The following is a 16,469-nucleotide window of genomic DNA, read 5'->3' as shown; positions in this document are numbered from 1 at the left end:
AGTCATATAGTTTCGGAACTCACGGTGAGTAAATTATGACCGAACTTTCATTTTAGGGTGAACTATCCTTGTAAATCAACAGCGCTGCTGTATACACTGTATTTTTTATTTGTTTTAATGTTATATTGGCATTCTTGAGTCTGTGGGTTTGAGTTCCCGTAGGATCGAGGTATAACACAGAAACAGAGCCAACTCGATGTTCTTCAGATTTCATTGCCGCGTTCAGTCTCTCAATAATGTTTCCTGGAATCATTCACTGCCTGCATTTGGATGTATTTTATTCTCGGCTTTCTTCTCAGTATCGGCTACCTGGGTCTGCAGGTGGCTCAGGATAGCGGTCCTCAGCTGGGGCCTGAAGCGTGGAGCTCGCTCAGACACTGGTTGTTTATTGTTTATCGTCTCTCACCAGAGACTAACAAACAAAGAAGCATCAGATCCTTTCTGTGACCCTTCCCTGCTGTTCCCACAGAGTATCACTACCCTGCTTTTATTTGCTTCCAGCTGATTTACACAGGATGAGTAAACACACAATCACACACCGTAACACATCTCGAGTGCGCCACACACATACGCTTCCTGTAAGTTGAATTGGCTGCATATACTTATATAAATATTCTCCGGTGAGGGAGAGCGAGAGTTGAAACGGTCTGCTGGGGAAAGAAGGTTCGTTCTTGGCTTTCTGAGATGGGTAAAGGCTGATAGATTTTTCTGCACTATGAGGTCTGTGTTATTTTTGTTGCCGGTTTGGACGCGTGGCAAACAAAGAGATGTTTGCACGATGCTACTCTTACTCCTTTTATAGTGTTATATTGGCACAGGCTTTGGAAGAGCCCTCTTGTGTGTTGGTTTGCACATCGGTAACCGTTTCATGTATGTGTGCGTGCATTTAAAGTGCTTTTCATGTGCTGTTTAGTTGGTTACCATGGCTGTCCGAGTTAAGTAATCAAACACAACAGTATGATCTCTCACTTTTATTCAATAACCCTGCAGTTATATATAGACTCCTCCATCTCTACCCACTCTTCCACCCTCCTGCTCTCTCTATCTCTCCACACTAACTCGCTCTTCTCTCTTTCTATCACACGTTCATCCGCTTTCATTCGCATTCTCCTTCCTGGATGTGATTTACACTCTCTTATTCCCGCCTGTCACTTAATTACTCGGTTAACCAGTGGCACAGCACCCAATTTGTCCTCCTGCTTACTCTTTTCTGTCTCTCCCGAAGCTTCGCAAGCTCTCATTTTCCTCTCGCTGTATGTAATCCTCTGCATTGTGTGTGTATACGCTGTCAGGTGATGAGTATTGATTGTATACTTGGCTGTAAGGCCGTGTGATTAAACGCAATGAATGGGAGGAGAGGGGCCCACGATAAATCACCTGTATGCCACCTTGTGTGTTTGATTAAAAGGGTCTTGAATCTAGTCCTGTCTACAGAGCTTTATATCCAGGGGTTTTTTAAAGGGGTCATCAGATTTCCCTGGATATTTTTAGATAAAACAGATGGATGCGCTTTGAAAACATACTGTAAGTTTAGGAGCTCAAAATGTCCTCTCCAGTGCATCATTTTATTTATTGATTTATTTATTTAAAAGCATTTTGTTTAACATTTGTAACATATTTAATATTTTTTAAACAAATGCCCATATGGATGGCCATATGGATGACTAAGTGTGCTAAAAATAAATTAAGGAATAAATGAACAGTTTATTAATTGGACAATCTGTACCTTCGAGTGGCACATACTTGAGCTGGAAGTTTATTTTGATGTTTATTCCCATCTTCTCAAGTTTTAATTCAATTTTAATTTTTAATTAAGCTGATCATTTATTCCCTCATTTTAATTTGGCATTAGTCTTCTATGTCTAGTCATGATGATATTAAAGTGGAATAAAAAGACTAACAATATAAGAGCAAAATGAGAGAAAGTTTTCCAAAACCACCTGTTCCTGTTTGCGTGTAGCACCTACTGCTCTGCAGATCCTCCTAAAGGAACCAAACCTTAGAAATGAGCAGCTTCATGTTTATTTTTTAACAAGATCCCTGATCATTTCAGTTTGATCTTAACATTCTGTGCGGCACATTTCAGGTAGATTTTAGACAGTGAAAGGTTCACTTAACAATGTAATACAGCGTTTCACAGAGGCTGTTATTGATGGATGGGGCGGTCAGAAACTATATTTGACAACAGCAAACCTGCAAGCCAGTGTGTGAGGACTGGAGCACAGCACCACTCAGTGCTGTTACTCATTTCTCAAGTGAAGGGGGCATTTCTTAAAGTCACAATCGCAAAATATGGAGTTTTTCATTCTTAGGGCCAGATAGATAAAATCTGGCCCTAAGATATTACCCTAAAACCCTAAAATATGACTGTTTTTGACATACAAAAAAAAATATTATTTGTAGACCTCAAAAAAAAAAAGAGGTAATAAAAAGCATAAAATTGTGAAATTTGTATGTTAATAGTTTCTGTGATCATCCTCTGATCTGTTATGAATGGTGGAAACTTATTTTGGAAGGCAACACACAAACCCACACATACACACATGCATTATGCATGTGTTCAAACCCTTAGTCCCGACTCACTGAGCCACATACAAAAGTGGCACAAATGTTTAGTGAATGACTGTAAATTGCATCTTCTTTTACATGCAACATAAATAGCATCTGTCTTATTTTACACTTGTTCACAGTCACTGCCTTATTGAATTCATAGTCTCTTAAGGGACCTTCGGTAGAGTAATATGGAATAAGACCGCAACATCATATATCAATGCGAGTCAGGAGCACAAACAATAATCTCAATGGGAAAGAACCCTGTAATCATATTCTGTTTTATGCCAAGTGAAAAGATCAAAATTCACTGTGTTCCATTTCCATACTGATGAACTTCAAAGGTAAGAGACAAGGAGAAGATGAAAAACCAACATTAACTTTCTGAAATATCAGATGCATTCTCTCTCTTTTTCTTCCCATCTTACCCTGTTGCCACGGCAGCATAATCTGACTATGAGAGAAAGGGACGGATAGAGCTAATGTCATCTGACTCATTTAATGTTGGTGTCAATATGTGTGTGAGCGTGTGTGTGATAGAGAGAGCAGGAGAGACAGAATGAATGTCACAACGTATCATAGAAACCATTGGTTGAGCTGCGACCTAACTTCATCTTCAACAAGCAATAAGTGGCCTTTTCTCTAAAGCCTAATGTTTAATGAAGAGTTCATATGAATTAATATTTCTGGTGATTGTAAAGGTTGAGTGTAATCCATTGAAACACACTGACAGTTACTGCTCTAACATACTGACAGACACATCATGCACTTATTTTTGATATGTATTTGAGGTGGCACTGGTGGCAGTTCTGGCTCACTTGGTGCCATAGGCAAGATAAGACATAACCAAAGTAAGTAGTTAAGTTATAATCCAGCCCTAACAGTTTTTCTTAAACATACAAAAATACAACTGTGCTTGACAGTCAGTGGTTCATTTTTAATTAATAAATTGGAATTGAAATTGTCCACATCCCACATGAAGTTGAATTGGAATTAAAGGAAGTGTAATTTACAGTTCAGATTAATTCAACAATTAATGACGTTCTGGTGAATGAAGTGTTCGTCCACCCAGCGAAACGTTAGTGACATTTCAAACATCTCTGTTAGTTTTTGTTTGTTCGTAAGGCCTGTAACTTCAGATTTCAAGACTTTTTAAAGTTCTTTAAATTTTAAGACAAAACCATTATTCAAAGTTGACTTGAGTGCAAGAGAATTAAAATCTCCAAAAGCATCCCACTTTACCAATATACACCTATTGAGGTTATATGGATGTTTTTGAATTTCAGTTCGTTTTAATTGTACTTCCTTAAATTTGAATTTCAGTTCTGTATCTGTTCTGTACCACCATTCAAATTCAAACTGAATTAAAAAAAAAACATTCTCTATTTATGTCTGAATGTTGCACAACCACATCATTATATTCCATGAGAAAAAGTTTGAAAGTTAAACGTTTCAAATGACAAGAGTGTGGGTAGCTGATGACAGCACTTTCAGTTTGAAGCTAATGAAGTGTGACCACATTTAGACATGTGAATGGATGATTTATGCCACACTAATTTAGACAAACAATTTTTTCACCTACAACAAAAATCCCTTTTTTTGTTAAAAGTTGCATTTAAAATCCACATGGCTCTACCACGGCAAGCATCCACTTGGTTTGAATGGATATGTGCTCTTTAAATCCTACAGTATGTGTTTGTTTTGTAATGAAGTGTGCATATTCATCACCAGATTTGCTAACATTGTTTAGTAATCTGCAGGCTTGGAAGCGCAGTTGTGTTTGCGTCCGTGTCCTTTATCATTACGCTATGCTTTACACGTGTTCACAGCGGTCTGCACCTTGCACACCCATATAAATTCAGGAGCCTGAAAGTGCCGTGGCTCCCGAGAGCATCTACAGACGTCATGCATGAGGAATCATCGTGTTTGTTTACTCTGCCAAAGGGAATGCTAAAGAGCCGTACAGCTGAAATGCTCTCATTTAAATCTGTTGGCACAGCAGGGTCGGTTAAATCATTCATCTGACACAAAGAACAAGATTTCACATCGGTATAAGCCTTTCATCTTCATATCTTATCACGTATTTACAATGTACCAGCCCAAAAGTGTTAAAACGCCATCAAATATTCAGCAGCGACCGACCACACCTGCATCTTTCAAATCCTGCCAAAACACTGGTCTGTTACTGGCGCGATCACGACTGTTAGATCCTTAATTGCATGGTGTTTATCTGTGAGTGGGCAGAGAGCGAATTGCTTTCTGCTGTGAGGTAAGTCAGCATCCTGTGAACAAAGTCCAAGGCCTGCGCCGATCACTCGTCCATCCGTTCATCCGTGTGTGCACGTGTGTCTGTGACGAATCTGGATTTGACACAGATGTTTGTGCTGCACCTCAGGGCAGGCCTTGTCAATGTCGAAGAGCAGATCTGTCAAAACACACATGGACTGGTGTTTGTGTGTTACGTGTGAACAGCATCATTGACCCATGTTGTCAAAAAGGACAGCTAGTGGAAACATCCCCCTGTTTCAAAAGCATGGAAATGTGTGTGAAACTGTGAGAGAGGTTGGTGGAAATGCAAAGAGACATGTAGGATCAGAAGGAGGCAAGAAAAAGGAAGGATCGACTGTCAAGCTGGTGGATTTTCTCTTTGTATAAGTGAGAGAGCGCATGGGTGTGTATGTTACAGGGTGGGTTAAGTTCAAAGTAAGAGGCTCAAAGCGCTGAAAGATTGTCAGAGGAGAGCAGAAGTACACTGAATCAACTGACAGAAGAAGAGATGGAGAGAATTAGGGAGACAAGCTGTTTCTGACTGATTTGCCCATTGAGAGAAGACTCAGGAAGTCTGAATGTGGTATTTCAGCACAAAACCCCAGATCTTATTTCCTAACCATCTGCCAGTGTAGTTTAACCAAGCTCTAAATTTGCTTAAATTGCACTGCGCCATATTTACATTAAATGGGCGTAAATGTGAATGTCTTTGATAATTACACGTATAAGAAGTTACTTTGCGGTAAAAACATCCTGCCTCAGGATGATACCTTAATGCTAACCTCCCCAGTTTATTTTGGTTTTCCAGCCTTCTAAAACACAATGAGATTTGAAATCTCCCCAGTTGTGATGTCATGAGTGTCGTCTAAATGCCCCAAAAATGAAAACAATGTCATCATCTGTCACCCTCATATACTGTTCCAAAACCATAAGACTTTGATTATCACAAATTAGAGACATTGTTAAGGAAATCTGAGACGTTTCTGTCCCTCTTTTGAAAGGCCGGGGAACCAAAACTTAGAAGATCAAAAAAAAAAAAGTCATAAAGGCATCATAAAACGAATCCATATGAATCAAGGGGTTTAATCCAAGCCTTGTAAAAAGATACAGTCACTTTATATGATAAACAGATTTAACTTTTAAGGAAATGTGCTCTTAACTCATGTCTGTCCATCAATCACAAGTACTATACAGCTGTGAGGGAATGATTTTAAGACCATCCGCATTGTTTTGTCCCTGGATGTAGACAAGCACCTCAAAAAACTATGCATTCCCTTCTAAAAGATCAATCTATTGGCTGATGTTTATTTTTAATGACATGCCTCAGTGACTGAATTAGAATGTTTTTCATTTGTTCTTCTAACATCACAAAGGACTTTTTTCTTAATTATTCTCAACATGTTGCCATTTTTTCTAAATATCAATTAATTATAGCAGTCTGACAACACGTTATAATAGATTTGATCCCTTGTGATGTATTACCATGCTGAAACAGACTGATTTTTGAGCTCAATTACAGTGCTGGCTATCTTTGACCATCACAAAAAACGTCAAACATGTTGTGGGGGAGGCTGCGGATAGGATGCAGTGAACTTCACCTATCATAGTAGTATGTGTTTTTGACAGAGTGAAAATGAGGATGGAAAATGATCATTTGTGCAAATACTTGTAATGTCAAGTCTGTGTCTCTAGTCTTGGTTTATGTTTGAATTGTGGATCACGTCTGTAAATAAACTGCACATGGGTTCTTCACTACGCTCGCCTTCAGTGGACTGAATCATTACAGAATACACAACCCTCATAATGAACCCAGCAGATCATCTTGTTCGCCTACGTCAAGGTAATCGCTCCATTAAGGAGTATGTGGCAGACTTTTGTGAACTTTACTATCAAGTGGACTTCAATGGTACTTTCTTAAAAGACATTTTTCGTTTTGGTTTAAGTAAAGACATGCCACGTAATACCCCACACTGGTCACTTGAACAATACATTGATCATGCTCTGCTGTTGTGCGGCTCATCGTACACTGTGGGTTTTGCGGATAAGGAGCCCCGCAATACTACAGTGCCCACCACACCAGAGCCTCTTCACATCCCGACCGTCATGTCTGGAGTTGTTCACGTCACGCCTGCTACTCCAGGGTCTGCTCACGTCACGCCTGCCATGCCAAAGCCTGCTAACGTCATGTCTGCTACGCCAAAGCCTGCTAACGTCATGCCTGCTATGCCAAAGCCTGCTCACATCATGTCTGCCAAGCCACAGTCATGGTCCCTGTCAGTGTCATGCTTCCCTTGCCCTCATGTATTCATGCCATTGGTTCCTCTGTTCATTTTGTCATGTTCTGATTGGTTGTCTAGGTCATGTGTCTTGTTTCCCATTTGTTTGTTCATGTCATGTGACCCTCTTTGTTTGATACAAATAGCCCTCATGTTCCCATTGTGCCTCGTCGTGTATTGATGTTGTAACCCGCTGTCGGTGAGTCTAGTCTGTTCATGTCAAGTCTGTTCATGCCTCGTCAAGTCAAGTCTGTTCATGCCTCGTCAAGTCAAGTCTCGGATTATTGTTTGGATCACACTGTAAATAAACTGCACTTGGGTTCTTCACTACGCTTGCCTTCAGTGGACTGAATCATTACAATACTTAACATTTTTGGTGCAAAAAAATTGATAACTCAATAAGTTAAACTCCAGAAACCGAATATAAAGATCAGAAAATGCATATGAATTTTAAGTCACTGTCATTCTTGTCAGGATTAATATGTCTGCTTTGTAAATTATAACAATTATAAATTTCACATTATTCACATAAGTCAGCGTTATTTGCATTGTCATAAATGTCATGCTGTTACTGCCCATGGGAAAGCACATTTTTAAAGCCAATTTTTAATTTGGTTTTATTTCTATTTCATTTTTAGTTTGGTATAATTTTTGTTAGTTTTAGTTATTTTTTTAGGCTTTTAGTTTCAGTTTTCCGAATTTTAGTTTTAGTTTTTTTTTCTTACTATATATAAATGGCAAATATATGAAGGCTTCCAAAGTTAATGAACTGATGTTAATCATGTCAGTATATTATACTTTTATTTCTGACTAGTGATGCTGTTTCATGTTTAATGCAGGCAAGTTGTGAAGATTTCAAACTTTATACTATGTAGCAAAATCTAAAATTAATTTATAGTCATTTTTAGTTTTAGTTCTGGAATCAAGAACAGACAGTTTAGTTTCAGTTTTGTTGTGTTACATTTTTAGAAAATAAAATATATTAGAGTATATTATCTCTCACTGCAGCAGCACCATTTCAAAAGGACACCTCTGTGCCTTATTTACACCTAAAAGGTGCCTATTGGTACCATAAAGCTACATGCCAAGTTTTTTCATGAAACTCTAGATGGAGCAGGCTGATGGGTCGTTAACTCAAACTGATGATATTCACAGCATTAAACTACTTGGCACAAGCTAATTGGTTCATGTTGTTTACGTATCCAATGAGCTTGCTGCTCTACATTTAAATGGCTGGTTAGCATCCACTAGAGCAGTTCGCAGCACGCTTTCAGAGTTCCTCTGAAACCCTCCACCTCCCCAGCTCCACCTGTATAGATCTGCTACAGGTTATTATATATGCTACTTCTGCAGCAGCTATAGTCATTTTTAGTTTTAGTTCTGGAATCAAGAACAGACAGTTTAGTTTCAGTTTTGTTGTGTTACATTTTTAGAAAATAAAATATATTAGAGTATATTATCTCTCACTGCAGCAGCACCATTTCAAAAGGACACCTCTGTGCCTTATTTACACCTAAAAGGTGCCTATTGGTACCATAAAGCTACATGCCAAGTTTTTTCATGAAACTCTAGATGGAGCAGGCTGATGGGTCGTTAACTCAAACTGATGATATTCACAGCATTAAACTACTTGGCACAAGCTAATTGGTTCATGTTGTTTACGTATCCAATGAGCTTGCTGCTCTACATTTAAATGGCTGGTTAGCATCCACTAGAGCAGTTCGCAGCACGCTTTCAGAGTTCCTCTGAAACCCTCCACCTCCCCAGCTCCACCTGTATAGATCTGCTACAGGTTATTATATATGCTACTTCTGCAGCAGCAGTATGTCTTAAATACTCACAGCACCGTATCGGTGTATGTATTGGTAGTAGCACTTTCCTGTACTTGCTTTGCAGCAGCAGCAACAATCTACAACAACAGCAATAACCAACAGTAGCAGCCAGGCACGTGCACACATAGACATCAAAGGGAGCACCTGCCCTTTTTCTTCCTCGAAAGCAAGTGCCCTTTTTTCTGGGAAGTTTACCCTGTCACAGCTTTCCCTGTCAAACAAATAAAAAAAATATCAGGTCGGGTCGGGAAATGTTGAGACTCTGTCGATGCAGTGTAGCACGATCGGCGCATGCACATCACAGACAGGCAAAGAGCCTCCCTCCCTTTCCAGTTGTGTTTGTCTTGGTGTGGAGGTGAGTGGTGATGAAATGCATTTAGAATGATCACAAAATTCAAGATAAGGGGGCAGACATGTATATATTTATATCTTTCCATATAGTTAATCAGTATCACGCGAAGACTGCTGTTTTTTCTACCAAAAAGCAGCATGATTACAAATGTGATATTGATTTTATACAGCAGTTCAATAAACAATAATTGAATATTAAGACACTTACGTTTTAGACACAATATTGCCTGTTTTTGCTCTATTTCGCCAGCAAATATAATTTCAATTTGCGTCCCTACATGACGCTGTTTCATTCCTGAATGAATCAACTGTTTAAATGATTCGGTTCAATCGCAATGACTCACTTATTAACAGTGACTTGCTGCCACCTACTGTCAGTTTTAATTTCACATTTAAAGTATCCTTTCTTTTTCTTTTTCTTTTTTTTTTAAGAATTTCAAATATCAGTATTCAACGTTTATATCAAAACAGTATTAATGCATTTGTAACTGCAGGTTAAATACATTCATGTCCTGCATTAAACATTGTGTAAATGCATCTAAATGCCCCTTGTAATGCAGCTTCTGTTTTCTTTGCATTGCAAAGATGAATTTTGTCAATACTGATTTAATTTGCTTGGTAACAGCCCAAATGACTTATCATTCTAATTGACTGATTCAATTTAAGAATTTGACTGAAAAGATTATGAACACTTTAAAAAAATGGCTTTATGAAGGTAAAAATGCCCATAAAAGGTAAAAATCAATTTAAACTTATTGGAAAAGATTAATTTCTATCACTGCTGTGAACTGATCACCACACAGAATATGAAGAATATCAAAAAATGTAGGAGTCACCTGTCCATGGCAGTCCTTAATTAGTTTTACTGCAACATTACACACAGTTTGGTGTTATAATGGAGTGGACAGTGATGTGAGAAGCATTGTCACGAATTAGGGAATCATGACAGTTTGCTGATGCAGGTCACGACCGTGTCACACACATCTCTTAACAGCAGCACAGGGAAATCACACGGACATACTTATGAATCACTCTTATTCTTAAGTCTAGGAATAAGAGTAAAATTACGTCATTCTTAGAATTTTGACACACTTAAGACTAAACTTTTACTTTGAGCGACTTTATACATACGGCCCCTGATGTGCAGTATTTGATTCATACACACTCTCCCACACACACACAACTCAAAGCAATCTCTGTGAACTCTGACCTTTACAGACCTAACAGGATTTATTTGACCACAGGGAACAAGTGATGGATGTACTTCTCTCCTCCCTGTTTCATTGTTCATCTCTTCTCCCCTCTTTCTTTCTTTCTCTCAGTCACTTTGGATGTGTCAGAAGGGCACGAAAAGTGAGAAAAAGAGGAAATGAAAAGACACAGCGTGTGTTTATACAGAATTGAGGAAGCCATTATTGTTCCACTGTAATTATTGCAGGCAAATACTAATGACCAGTGTCGCAAATATAAATCTAAAGTTCACACCCGCTGTTTTGCATATGCGCACGCCTGAATGAAGCGATACTTGGCAGCCGGCAAGTAAACTGTAAAATCTAAATTATTTAGGGGAGAGGGTGGGACCACAAAAGAAAGAGGCGACCAGAAATGAGGAGAGGGGGACTGAAATAAAAAGCAGGGTAACGAAAGGAGAACAAAGAACGAGAGAAAGAAAAAAGAAAATGAAACATAGAGAGAAAAGAAGACATTGAGAGAGAATATGCTTGAAGAGGAAGCCTTCAGGGAAAGGGAGGAGTAGATAGCAGCCGCTTCATTTGTTTCTTCTTCATCTTTGTAAGTAAGAAGTGAATCTGACAGTTATAATAATAGCAGAGTGATTCATTCTCCTTAATTGATTTGGATTGTGAAATGAGAGTGCTGGATGCAAGCATTGCCAGTACCGGTTGATACAGACACATTAAGATGTCACCAGGCTTCTGTGAGATGAAGAGCAAGCATCGAGGAAGCCTTTTCCCTTCTTATCTTCGCCTTTTCCACTTGTGGAAAGATTCCAGAGCGGAGGCAGGAAAAGACACCCGTTATGTGTCCCTCCTGGCACTCCATGGGCCGAGAGCACAAGAGCGTAATAAAACCATCAAAAGCCCTCTTCATCAGGGGTCTGAAATCATCAGCGAACGCAAACACACACTGGCGTGCTGAGGGGCAATTCACCAAGAATGAATTGCACTCAATGACGGCGCTTTTTATTTGCACACGCTATCTGCGTGATTCACTAAAGTAAATACACAAATCTGTTCAAGCCACAAATGCTCATACAGGCTTCTTGCGGGTGGGTTCGGAGATGCAGCAAACTACTACAATCTGTCACACTTTACTGGAACTGTAAAACAGCCCTCTTCACCACAACACAGTATCACTGTCAAATTCTAATTATGTTAACTGAAATAAAAAGATAAAATATATTCTCAGAATAAACAGTTGTAAGTGAGGCAGTACCAAAATATCTGTCATTTAGGTGCATGTACACTTTAGTGTATTTCTATCATGACAACTCTCGGAAAATTTTAGCATGGTAATGTACATGACAATGTTAATGTATTTGGTTTGGGCGGAATAGATCTGCTACGCTGCTGCTGCTGCTGAATTGCTGCTACCAGGGGCAGGGGGAAAAAAGGGCACTTCTCATATTTATTTTTAAAAAAAATTCTAAACAAAATGTTAAATATATTAAGGATGTGCGATATTGACAAAAAATATATCTCAATATTTTCTGGGATTTTATCGATAATGATAATTAGATGATATTTTGCTGAGTGTGTTATTGTGCTGGTATCTTAAGCGGTAGTGTGTTTTTCAGTAAACTTTAAAGTACTGTGTCACAGGGTTACAGCATCATACAGTACACTACCGTTCAAAAGATTGGGGTCAGTAAGATTTTATTTTATTTTTTGTGTGTAAATTAATACTTTTATTCAGCAAGAATGCATTAAACTGAATGCATAGTTACAACGTGACAGTATTTCACACAAACAAGATATTTGCTACAAAAGATTTGTTTAAAATAAATGCTGTTCTTTTGAACTTTATATTCATCCAATAATCTTGAAAAAATGTATCACATTTCTGCATTCTACCTGATATCTAAAAATATTAAGAAGCACTGTTTTCAACATTGAAAACTTTTGAACATTAGTGTATATCTCACAAAGACATGATGATATAGGGCAGACTGGGGCAAGTTGTCACAAGTTTTTGTCTTAGTAACTATATAGGTGTTGGAGTCAGAAGTTCGGTTAAAAATATTATTGTTAGCCTAGCAGTAGTTTTGTATGTTAGTTTCCAACATCTAGTTTAAAACCATCTTAAATAAAAGTATTTTGTGAATTTTATTCTTCAAACTAAAATGTCAGTTTCATTATCGTTTTGTAAGGTCTGTTGTTAATCAACTGAACACAATAAAACCACACTGGCATATATATATTCAGGCAAAGGTTGAACTATGTTCTCAGGACAAGGAAACGTTTAATAAATGTCAGGTCGAAACAAAACAATGCCCAAAACAATGGTTTGATATTTTATGTTACCTTTTATATTTTTGTTGCTTGACGAATTGTTTTGTCTACAACCGGAGCAAGTTGTCACAAAAGGTCAATGTGTGTGCAGTGAACTGTATCTTTGGTGGAAATGTACAATAGCTGTTTTTGTAGTCTAGACAGAAACTGATGGAAATCTGTAAGTGCTCATGTATAACAAAGTTCATCTCATTTCTGTGTTCATCTAGGGGGTGCTATAGGCAGCAGAAGGCATCTCCATGAGGAGCGGTAGAAGATGCCGGAACTGCCAGCGCTCCTGCTGTCGATTTACTTCCGCTTCCTGTTAGTCACCGTGGTTACCATGCCGCCTTCTTCCCTGAGCCAGACACCCATTCTGTCATCCGTACGGATGGGTAAGTTGCACACGTATGGACTTTTGTCATGTGGTGGACAAGCGATATAAATGTTGGTCTGCAGTCATTAAGTCTTTTATTAGAATCAAGGCTGGAGATAAAATAGACAAACGTTTTGGCTATCTGCCTTTGTCAGAGTGACAATTCTTTTTCTCAGTGATTATATAACAGATGACATACATCAGGTGATTATAATTAATCAATCAATCCACTTAAACATCAAGAATTAAATAATGGGAACAATAATACATCAGGCAAAAAAAGCCGTTCATAATTATTGGAACTTTATCCTGAATAAAGTGTTAAAACAGCTTCTGACCGATCAGATTCGAGGACTGGAACTAACCGTTTTATAAATTACATTTATATTACTTGTACCCATATTTCTCTCTACATTATCTGTCTGTTTCGCTCTCATTCTCATTCTCTCCTCCGTTAGCGGCAATTTTGGATGACAGCTCTGTCTGTGGGCGAGGGGAGCGGTTAGCTTTAGCGTTAGCACGCGAGAGCATCAACAGTGTGATGGAGGGCCCGGCTCGCGCTCGCGTGGAGGTCGACATATTTGAACTCCAGAAAGACTCCTCTGTCTGTGGGCGAGGGGAGCGGTTAGCTTTAGCGTTAGCACGCGAGAGCATCAACAGTGTGATGGAGGGCCCGGCTCGCGCTCGCGTGGAGGTCGACATATTTGAACTCCAGAAAGACTCTCAGTATGAGACTACAGATACTAGTGAGTCATACATTAAAAAGTGCACGCACACACACACACACACACACACACACACACACATCCCTCAACACAAAAAAACTTTGAAGTAAAGCAGTACAGCATACAGTGACTCAGAAAGGCAAACACAGTGGATATGAGGAATGAAATGGTCTACTTTTTTTGTCGTAGTGTGCCAGATTCTACCGAAGGGCGTGGTCTCAGTGATTGGCCCCGCCTCCAGCCCTGCCTCTGGCTCCATAGTCAGTCACATCTGCGGGGAAAAGGAGGTGAGCTTCATTTAAATATTCCAAAAAATAAGTTTACTTATTTTGTGTACATTCGCTAACCATAATCTCTTTCCTTTTGTTCTTCAAACCGCTCTCCCTCAGATTCCGCATGTGAAAATCGGTCCGGAAGAGACTCCACGGCTTCCTTACCTGCGCTTTGCGTCTGTGACTCTGTATCCTAGCAATGAGGATCTGAGCCTTGCCATCGGAGCCATCCTACGCTCCTTCAGCTACCCATCGGCTAGTCTGGTCTGCGCTAAGGCCGAATGTGAGTCCGAGACCTCTGCTCTGCTCATCAGCTGGTCTGCTCTTCCTTCAAGCTTGAATATGTAAAATGATTCCACATGGAGAGCAACACACACTTTTTTAGCATAGGAAACGTATAATTATTAGTTAGTGTTGAAGTCTTCAGAAGAAGGTGCAACTTTCTAAAGATGCACAATAATTCCACTGTTCCAAAAAACATTTAAATTGATTTCCTCAACTCCATCCGCCCAATCAATCATCTTCTCTCAGCAAACACTCAAATTACAATATGTATTCAAGGCTGATGAGAGAGATGAAATTACAGAAGTTCTGGAGAACAGACTCTGATAATGACACTGCAGTGCTTTCTTACTGCCAGCACTAACAATTACTTTGTTGTAATAGGTAGCTGTGCCAATAAAACATACTGCTGGGCAATTACACAGCATGTCACTGGACAACATAACGTTCACGTAATCTGAGAATAAATCTCCCCCATGCTGCGCGTGTTAATGTGTGAGACACCAGCACGTATGCAGTGTGTGTGGCTGTGCGTGTGTTTGTGCTTTTGGACGTTCATGTGTGTTAGAGAGGGCATCGCTACATAATGCTCAGCTCTGACCCAGTTGGCTGCACTATGGTTGCTATGGCAGCAGAGTAGGTGCAACTTGCCACTCATCAAGCTAATTTAAAATGGTGGCAAGAGATGGAGACAGGCTCGCTGCTGCACTACAGCTTCTCGTTAAACAGATAGAAAGCAATTTCGCAAGCCTGTTTTGACACAAATGTTTTCATATGTGTTGTGTGCAGTGATTCTGTGGTAAACCTCATTGCCTTTAATTTATGAAACTGTCATCTGATGCCACACACTTTGTGTAAGCTTCAACTGTTTTTTCTCTGGTGACCTCTTGTCTGTCAGACTGAAAGGAACATCTAAACAACTGCGTGAACACATTCTAAGTCATTTTTTGTACAAAGCTTATCTTTTAAACAGAATTTAACCATGATTTTTATCTACTGCAGTCTGCAGACATATGTAGAATACGAAGAAGTGATTCATACAGACTGCGTCCTTGCATTTAAAAACACGAGATGCAGGGCAGTGAAAAAAAAAAAAAAAAAACCCCGCAAGGTATGGACATGCATTTAAAAAAAAAGTTTAACTACTCTAAAGACGATTTTAAAACAATGTGTCGCTGCAAAAGATGCAAGGCACGAGCGCAATGGTCAAACATGACCATGACCATCTAGCATGTATACATGGAAAAACTACAGAAAAGCAGGGTCACACTTTATTTTAAGGTCCAGTTCTCGCTATTAACAAGCCATATACAACCAAAAGCAGTGAGTGACTGAATTGGAGAATTATCAGCAGCAACTCAAATAGTGTGCCACACAATTGATTTCAATAGAGTTTGACATTAGCATGCTGCTGTGTGGTCACATTTACCGATGTTTGGTGAATTTTTGTGGGTGAAATCCAGTTATTTTAATTGGAATCCATGTGAATTTGGAGTTTTGTGTGAGGGCCAAAGATTTCAACACAAATTTGCACTGGGCTGAAGTTAGTCATGCAAATCCTCTGTATTGACCAACTTTCAATTGTGTAAGATTTTATTGATAACAATTTACTTAAAGCCTTTTTAAAGGGTATAATGCATTATAATTATTCATAATGCGCATTATATACGCATACAATGGCATTATATCTTGTAAATAATTATAACCGAATTTAAAATGCATAGTGTAACAATAAATTGATAAGTGTTATAATGTATTAACTGTGGTTACAATTATTCATGAGATTGTACAATACATTACAAGGCATAATTAATACATTAATAATACATTTATAATGCATTATACATAAAGGCTTTAAGTAAAGAGTTACCATTTTATTTATAATTTTTAAAATTATTATTAGACATTTGTAACAGTATACTTATTGTTATATTACCTTGTCATTAAATTACAGAAAACTAGTTAAAGTGCCCCTATTATGCCATTTTTACGGTTCCTAATATTGTTTTGGGAGTCTCCTACAATAGG

General features: G+C 38.7%; 1 protein-coding gene across 2 annotated transcripts in view; it reads left to right on the top strand.

Annotated features, from left to right (window-relative positions):
* The window catches only part of grik5 (glutamate receptor, ionotropic, kainate 5), an 85,493-nt gene that overhangs the window by 52,878 nt on the left and 16,146 nt on the right, over positions 1–16,469 (top strand). The window contains exons 5-9 of one of the 2 annotated variants that reach the window (XM_016524162.1): positions 13,017–13,181; positions 13,621–13,733; positions 13,857–13,908; positions 14,077–14,174; positions 14,277–14,442. In XM_016524162.1, the coding sequence (XP_016379648.1) occupies positions 13,064–13,181; positions 13,621–13,733; positions 13,857–13,908; positions 14,077–14,174; positions 14,277–14,442 (547 nt within the window). In that variant the 5' untranslated portion in view covers positions 13,017–13,063. Of the gene's footprint in view, positions 1–13,016; positions 13,182–13,620; positions 13,734–13,778; positions 13,909–14,076; positions 14,175–14,276; positions 14,443–16,469 lie in introns of those variants that run through there. The other variant, XM_016524161.1, reaches the window with a different exon arrangement.

Source organism: Sinocyclocheilus rhinocerous, unplaced genomic scaffold, assembly GCF_001515625.1.
Source record: "Sinocyclocheilus rhinocerous isolate Xijiao unplaced genomic scaffold, SAMN03320098_v1.1 scaffold1622, whole genome shotgun sequence".
In the NCBI taxonomy this organism is placed as follows: Eukaryota; Metazoa; Chordata; class Actinopteri; order Cypriniformes; family Cyprinidae; genus Sinocyclocheilus; species Sinocyclocheilus rhinocerous.
This window is presented reverse-complemented; position numbering and strand designations above follow the sequence as displayed.